The sequence below is a fragment of the Martes martes genome, assembly GCF_963455335.1.
Source record: "Martes martes genome assembly, chromosome: 3".
NCBI classification, from domain to species: Eukaryota; Metazoa; Chordata; class Mammalia; order Carnivora; family Mustelidae; genus Martes; species Martes martes.
Window position 1 is genome coordinate 61,925,354 of NC_137890.1, and position 8,340 is coordinate 61,933,693.

At 44.8% G+C, this 8,340-nt stretch overlaps 1 protein-coding gene across 2 annotated transcripts in view; it reads left to right on the top strand.

The window, feature by feature from the left end:
• Window positions 1–8,340, top strand: part of THSD1 (thrombospondin type 1 domain containing 1) — a 32,035-nt gene that overhangs the window by 10,146 nt on the left and 13,549 nt on the right. For both annotated transcript variants that reach the window (XM_080798162.1, XM_080798161.1), the window contains exon 3: window positions 2,595–3,560. In XM_080798162.1, coding sequence (XP_080654288.1) covers window positions 2,595–3,560 — 966 coding nt within the window. The remainder of the gene's footprint in view (window positions 1–2,594; window positions 3,561–8,340) is intronic.

Here is an 8,340-nt window from a genome sequence, read left to right on the forward strand (position 1 = left end):
GATCTGCCTCCCCCGCCGCCGCCCCCCCCCCCCGATTATCCCTATCATCGACCATAGGTTTTGTCAGTTAACTAAGTGATGTGTGGTCTCCATCTTAAAGTACATCAAAAACCATCCTGCCCCGTGAGATTCAAATTAACCTGACTTTGGTTCTCAGTCTTAACTCCTTCCTTGGGCTGCGGTGAGTGTTAGAGTCTCTTTGGTCGCTGTTTACAAACAGGTGCTGAGTGGATTCTGAACCTCAGCCTTAACTCGTCTCCTCTGAAACGGACTCTCTTGCAGCTTCTGTTTTGACTAAAGGAAAAAAAAAAAAGAAAAAGAACTTTATTCTATTATGGTTTTCAAGCAGATGATGATCAAACATTTCAGGTCCTTCCAAGTTTCATATATTTTATTTCATGTCATCTTAAATAAGAAATGGGTGATGTGATGAGCTATTTAAAAACAAAACAATACCTCTATGTGCCAGTATATCCACATGCTGATTGTAATGATCATTAACTGAATACATGCAAGGGTATATTTAAAGATGACCAGCCCAAGTAACACACTGAGGCTCTTTGGACATATATATGATATAGTATGATGTGTGTATATTATGTAAGATAATAATAATAATAAATTAATACTTACACATGTTATTTTTCAAGCCAAAAGAGCCCTGCAGTGTCTTAAATCTAGAAATGTTTCTTACCCTAGCCATGGGCCAGCTGATTGTTGCACTGCCAAATTCTGTCTCCTTTGATATGTATTTGGATAGGGTTCAAAATAGAAACAAGGATTCCTGTGTGTCTGTGTTTTTTCCACTCTTTACTTCGGCTGCTCTGATGGGCCTCTTTTTTAAAAAGATATGACTGACGTTAAGTGAGTGATGCTTGTGGGCTAGAAGTCATCTATCGCATCTAGGCTGGTCTGGGATTCAGTGTAATTAAAACTGCCAAGGACAAGCCTGGGTATGTCATAAACATTCACTCTGTCCCTTGGGCGACCTGTGCAGAATAAAGTGTCAACATTTCTCATCCATCTAAAAATTTCTGCTTTGTACAAACCAACGGCACTGGTTCCATTACTGGTGAAAATGCTTAAGTACTTGTCTTGAATATCAGAAAATGATGACTTTGAAGCATACTTCCATTTTAAGGAATCAAGAGTAGTTTGTACGGCATCATTTAAATCAAGTTTTCTCATTTTACTGTGTATCCATTTCCTCCAAATTATCTAAACACCAGAATGTGATTTTTTAAAATTTGAGATAGAGAGTAAGAGAGAGAGCACAAACAGGCAGGGCAGAGGGAGAGGGAGAAGCAGGATCCTCCCTGAGCAGGGAGCCTGATATAGGACTCTATCCCAGGACCTGACCCGAAGGCAGATGCTTAACCAACTGAGCCACACGTGTCCCCAGGATATGATTTTTAAAAAAAGATTTCATTTATTTATTTGACAGAGATCACAAGTAGGCAGAGAGGCAGGTAGAGAGAGAGAGGGAAGCAGACTCCCTGCCGAGCAGAGAGCCCGATGCAGGGCTCGATCCCAGGACCCTGAGATCATGACCTGAGCCGAAGGCAGAGGCTTTAACCCACTGAGCCACACAGGCACCCCCAAAATATGATTAAAAAAAAAAAGATTTTATTTATTTATTTGACACAGAGAGCACAAGCAGGGGGAGGGGGGCAGCAGGCAGAGGGAAAGGGAGAAACAGGCTCCCTGCTGAGCAGAGAGCTCCACGTGATGCAGGGGCCAGAGCCAAAGGCAGACTCAGCCACCCAGGGGCCCCTAGAATATGCTTTATTTAAAAAGGGAAAAAAAAAAGCTCACCTGAGTGAATTTGAAGATCTAACTTAATTGGCTTAATTAAGCAATTCATGAATTGGCTTAATTAAGCAATTCATGAATCGGGCAGCATCCCATCTAGCAAGCATAGATGGCCCGAGGAGCTGTACAAAATGGAAGGTTTTTATAGGAAGGAGGGTGGGGCAAGAAGTTAGTAGCAAAAGAACAGAAAGGATTGTTTCAGACCAGCCTGTCTTCTTTCTGTGTGCTGGGGGGGCGGGCTGGGAGGTGTCAGTCAGGTTTTTTGTCAAGGAGGTAACCTTACTAGTGCAGATCAGGAAATTTGAGATGGACTGTCGCAAGGCCACATTCCCCGGGTGAGGTTGAAGCTGTAATTAAGTCTTGGTTTGCTGTCCTGGGGGGCTTGTTTTCTTTTTAACAGATTAAAATGAGAGAAGTGGGGTACGGATTTCCATCTTGAGACCAGTCTGTTGTTCTTGCTGTATAGACTGTTCACTGCCAAGGTGTTACACTGTTACATTGCTGAGGTGTTACATTGTTGAGTGGGGTGCGTTCAGGGTATTGATTGTGAGATGTTGCTTTCAACATAACCACAATAGCTGAAGACCAAGGCCCAGAGCCGCTTTAGAACGGGAACCACACAGGGCCCAGCTCCCGGGATCGGCTCGCAGCATCATTGCACCTCCTCTTTGGCCGAGGTCAAACAACTCCTCCTCATGAGCAGAATGCTGTTTTCTTCGATGTCGCTGGTGGTGCTGCTCACAGATCTCTTTGTAAAATTGACTCTGACCATTTCGTTTCAGTTCTTGGGGAAGCTGAGCATCTCCTCTTGGGAAAGCCAGGCCATGTAGCGCTAAGCAACAACACGGTGTCTGTGGATTTCCAGCGTTTCGGTGGTGCCAACGGGACGCTGCGGAATGTGTCTGTCCTGTTGCTGGAGGCCAGCACCAATCAGACGGTGACCGCCAAATACCTCCTGACCAACCAGTCCCAGGGCACACTGGAGTTTGAATGCTTCTACTTCAGGGAGGCTGGAGACTACTGGTTCATGATGGCTCCGGAAGCGGCCGACAACGGCACTCGAGTCGGCCACTGGGAGCAAAGTGCCTTTCTCAAGGTTGAATGGCCCGTCTTTCACATTGACTTGAATAAGACGTCCCAGGCGGCAGAAGGCACCTTTCAGGTGGGCCTTTTCACCCATCAGCCACTGTGCTCCTTCCCAGCGGACCAGCCTGACATCTTGGTGGACGTCATCTTTACCAATAGTCTGCCCGAGGCAAGAACAAGTCCAGGTCAGCCACTGGAGATCAGAACCAGCAAGAGGACAGAACTCTCTCAAGGTCAGTGGCTTCAGTTTGGCTGTGCGCCCGTGGGACCGGAAGCCTATGTCACGGTGGTGCTGAAGCTGTTTGGCCGAGACTCGGTCATTACCTCCACAGGACCCATTGACCTGGCCCAGAAATTTGGATACAAACTGGTGATGGCACCAGAACTCACGTGTGAGTCCGGGGTGGAGGTGATGGTCTTGCCCCCACCATGCATCTTTGTCCAAGGAGTGATCACTGTCTTCAAAGAGGCCCCCAGACGCCCTGGGGAAAGGACCATTCAGCTGGCTGAAAACAGCCTGACCTTGGGAGAGAGGAGAACTGTATTCAACTGCACTTTGTTTGACATGGGGAGGAATAAATATTGCTTTGACTTTGGCGTTCCAAGCAGAAGCCATTTTTCCGCAAAGGAGAGGGAGTGCATGCTAATTCAGAGAAACATAGGTTGGTATTGAAATTTTGAAACTTTTAAAATCAAACTGGTGCCTCCATGCAATCAAAATTATTCTTTTGAGTTTCGTTGAACTTAATTTTCTGTGAACTGTACCATCATCTTTCTGGTTCACTCCTCATAATATCCTACATGGCCTTATTCTTATCTGAAAAATTAGGCGTCATGGGAAGCAGACCCAGCTCACTGCTCACTTCCCTAGGTCTCAGTTTCCCTGCTAGTAAAACAGGGATAATAGGAGTATCTACCTCTGAGAGTTGTGAGAATTGAATGAAATACGTGTGCACAGTTCTCAGCATAATGCCTGGCATTGAGGAGGCACCAATAAACTTTAGCTTCTATTGCATTTTATCTTAAAAAGTTATATTATTACATCATATGGCAAGTCCATGGTAGATGTGAGCAGAATTCAAAGCTAAATCTCAAATTGTATTTGGTTGACTTCTGGCTTCCTCTCGCTGAGCATTTCTCTTTCCCGTTACATTCTTCTTTGCCGGAATGAGTCTCTGTAGAAATGAGATTTCAAAGCAAGATTTCTACAGACTTCACATTCTACATTCTTTGCGTAATGTGCTATCTAATCACAAAGAAGTGGGGTTATTACAATTCCGTCCGTGCCTGGGGCTCCTCGTTGCAGTTCTTTTCCTTTTCCTGGGTGCAAGCCTGGTCTTGGCAAGAGATTCGTCTGGCAGAAATTGTCTGGTTTGCTTATAGCTTCATCCCTGCTAAGCCCCAGGCCCCCCAAGGGCCCAAGCCTCTGACTGTCTCTGGAACCCCAAGTATTTCTTGCTTCAAATTCACCCACCTCCTCACCTTAGAAGTCCATTTTCTTTGACTCCCTCCGCACCCTCTAGTCACCTCCTGGCTTGCATTTACCTCTCCATCCAGCCTAAATCCCATGGCCCATCCCTATCATGTGCCTCCTATCAAGAGCCTGAAACTCCCCTGCCCTCTTTTCCTTCTGATGCACGAATCTGGCCATCTGCTGGCTGCCCTTGGCACACAAGCTGCATGGACGGTCACATCCAGGTGGGTTATGCCTTCCCCCTCAGCTGGACCCTCCATGCTGCCCGACCAGCTCTACCCCTGTTCTCTAGAACAGCTCCCCTCAGACCTCAGCTCCTGCCCCATCTTGGCTCTCAGAGCTGAGTTCGTCTCCTGCCACCCAGGGCAGCTGATGGCCATCAGGAACGAGCTCCTTCAACCTCCCACCAAAATGTCTGTAAGCCTACAGCCATTGGTCTCCTTTATTGTCACCATGGAAGGAGTGTCACCCCTCCAATGCAAGGTCAGCCTTCCCCTCCACTGTGGATCCCAGTCCCTCTGCTCCTATCAGGAATCCTCTGTTAATCATTATCCCCTCTTTCTCCTCTGTCTCTAACAGTCCTTTTACTGGCTCAGGGCCACCAGCCTTGAAACACCTAAAAATATCTCAGGCCTGTGACATCACCCTGGACACTTACCTCGGCTTACCTCCCACTTCCTTGACTGTTCCTTCGTGGTCTCCCTTGCTGGCCAATTCCACCACCCGGTCTCATCTGTTAACTGATCACTTCACATCTTAAACTAGATCCTGTTTTTTCACTCTTTTTTTTTTTAAGATTTTATTTATTTATTAGAGAGAGAGGGTAGAGCGCGCGCACGCATGAGAAGGGGAAGGGTCAGAGGGAGAAGCAGGCTCCCACTGAGCAAGGAGCCTGATGCAGGACTCGGTCCTGGGACTCCAGGATCATGACCTGAGCTGAGGGCAGTCGCTTAACCAACTGAGCCACCCAGACACCCCTCTTTCTTCACTCTTCATGCACCTGCTAGGTGAGCACCATTCTGAGACTGACCACTCCACGTGGGTATCTCTCCCCAGCATCTAAGTGCTGCCGCATAGCTGCCCCCTCACATCTCTCTCGGGCATCTTAGAGGAATTAGACTCATCATCTTACCCCCGCAACCTGCCCCTCAGTACAGGCCTTCACCACCATTTCATTGTTCAAAGCAGAACAATGGTCTTCCTCTTCTTCTTCACTTCCTATAAATAATAAATCACCAAATCCCATGGGTTTTGGCTCCTTGGTGTTTGAATCTTGGTTTCAACCTCCGTCATCCCTTAGCTAACCTACGGCAACAGATTCCTCATTGATTCCGATCCTGCCACTGTCCACCTCACTGTGTCACTGCAGGCAGAGGGATTAGTTAAAATTCAGGTCAGCTGAGGCTGCACCTTGCTTACTTGTTGGTCACCAGGGCACCTGGGTGGCTCAGTGGGTTAAGCCTCTGCCTTCAGCTCAGGTCATGGTCTCAGGGTCCTGGGATTGAGCCCCACGTCGGGCTCTCTGCTCAGTGGGGAGCCTGCTTCCCCCTCTCCTTCTGCCTACTTGTGTCTCTCTCTCTCTGTCAAATAAGTAAAATCTTAAAAAAAAATACTTGTCAGTCACCTCATTTGACAGGAGGGTGAGAATCCACAGGACCCCTATGGCCAGGCTGCCCAACCAATAGTCGCCATCTCTGGGCTGGGGTCTCCACCTGCGTTCGCCTGGTTGACATTAACCTGTCCCCCAAGTCTCCACTTGAGTTACTCTTCCTTGACCCCACACTAGTTAAATTCCCTTGCTGTAAGCCAGCCCAGCATCCTTCATGCCTCTGCCATGGCATTGGTCATTTCTGTCATGGCTTGTTCCAAGTCTTTCTCCCCATGCCCCCCACCTCAAGCCCACCATCCTCCTGACAGTGGGGGTGGGGGGGAAGCTCTTTTGGTGTGAAAAGGCTGCTTGTGCTACCATGAAGCTATTTATGATATTTATTTGACCCACTTAGCCTACCTGCACATGAATAGGTGCTCAATACAGGTTTTATTAAAGTGAAAATTGAACGCAAATGTGGCCGCTGCTGGTAGTAGTAAGAGAAATTGTATTAAAGTAACGTAATCATTCAAGATAGATTTGCCTTTTCAAAAGACGTTACTTGTTAGGAGAAGAAAATCTAACTGAATTTAGTGGAAGCAAACCTAGGGAAATAAAGATATTGGGGTCATTGGTTTAAACACATTGGGAGCAGGAGGTCTGCTTTGTGGTTCTCCCAGCTTTTGGGGTTTCCACAGATTCTTCTACTTGTCTAAGGACTTGAGTTTTCCCCCCACAGCCGCAGGGACAAGATATGAGAGAGAGGCAGAGCAGAGTGGTTCTTTGTGTTTCTGGGCTGAGGGTGGTGAGGGGTTCCCTATGACCTGCAGCAACTGGACACAACTGAGCATCAGGGCTGGAAACAGTGCCTGGAGGGGCTAATGCTCTTGGAGACCCCAGGAGTGTGACCACCCACCCGTGGCTCTGACTCCAGCTATCCAGTGACATTTATGCTAGCAAGGGGGACCTCAAGGCCTTCTTGTGTTCTAGTCTAAGCATTTCTAACTAAATCTTGTTCTCTTCTCTTCATTTTCCACTTAAATTGACAGTTGACTTTTTTTGGCAGATGGTATCATTCAGGGACCCCAGTGAACCCACCATGACTTGTGTGAACCACTGTCCCCACTGATTTATTAGTTCCTTTTGAAAATGGAGTAATGTGTTTGATATGTTTGTCTCTTTTTCCAAATATGTCTTCAGACCTTAAGAGAGTATGTAAATAACAACTTAATATATAATATAATAGGTGTTATATAATATATATTATATAATATTATATATAATAGAAAATATATATTATATATAATAGATGATATATAATAGATGTTGCCACAAATGATTATTTATGATCTTCATTTATCCTACTTAGTGTGAATGTTTCTACTTTTCTCTGCAGAAATGTTAATGTGTTTGATAATGGGATGCTGCCTGAGATCTTGCCAGGGGAGTGTTAGTAATACATGATAGTAATATATGACACAGCTCTTAGTATCACATAAAAATAAATTAAGAAATCCTAAATTCTGAACACATCTGCCCAAGGGTTTCAGACAGGGGAGTAATTAAATTTAGGACAAAACTTGATAATTAATGGTAGAGAGTATAAAGTCATAGTCACATAGTTGTTTTATTTTTAACTTAGTTTTTTTTTGATAAATGAAAAGTATATATATTTAATATATAGTTTCCTTGATAATTTAAATTTTTAGACTATCTTGTTTCTGTACTTAGATGGTCTTATTTTTCCTTCAAAATGACTGACAAGAGCTTTTTACTAAGAACAAGAGAACTATGAATCCTGTCGTTTCCTTTGTATTCACAGGTTGTGTTATCTTTAATTCTCTGCCAGAATCTTTTTAAGCTACTTGTCCACTTTGTGAGTTACTTTACCTAAAACTGGAAAACACAATTTTAAAAATTCATATAAGCAGACACTGAGATGCTTCAATACTCCACGGTCTTCTGAAAGTGAAACAGTAAACCCTTCCAAGAGTTAACTCTTCTTTTGGCATTCCTTAGGAATGTCCTTTCAGGATATGTGACATAATAGGTGTGATCCTCTGACATAATAAAGCTAATGTTTATATAGTGGATTACTTTGCACCAGGTGCTGCTGTAAGTGATCTATAAATATTAATCTGTTTAATCTTCATAACAACCATTTGGTTTAGATTTATTTATTTTGTCACTTTCATGGGTGACGAAATGGAGGCACAAAATTATGTAATTTGTCCGAAGTCAATGGTGGCTAAGTGTCTAAACCACTACTGGTGCTTGATTGGCTTTTTCCATTATTCTGTACTGCCTCCCGTATAGTCAACCGTCAACTCATGTATTACACAATATAGAGCTTTTAGAGTGAAAGAAGTTATAGTATTTC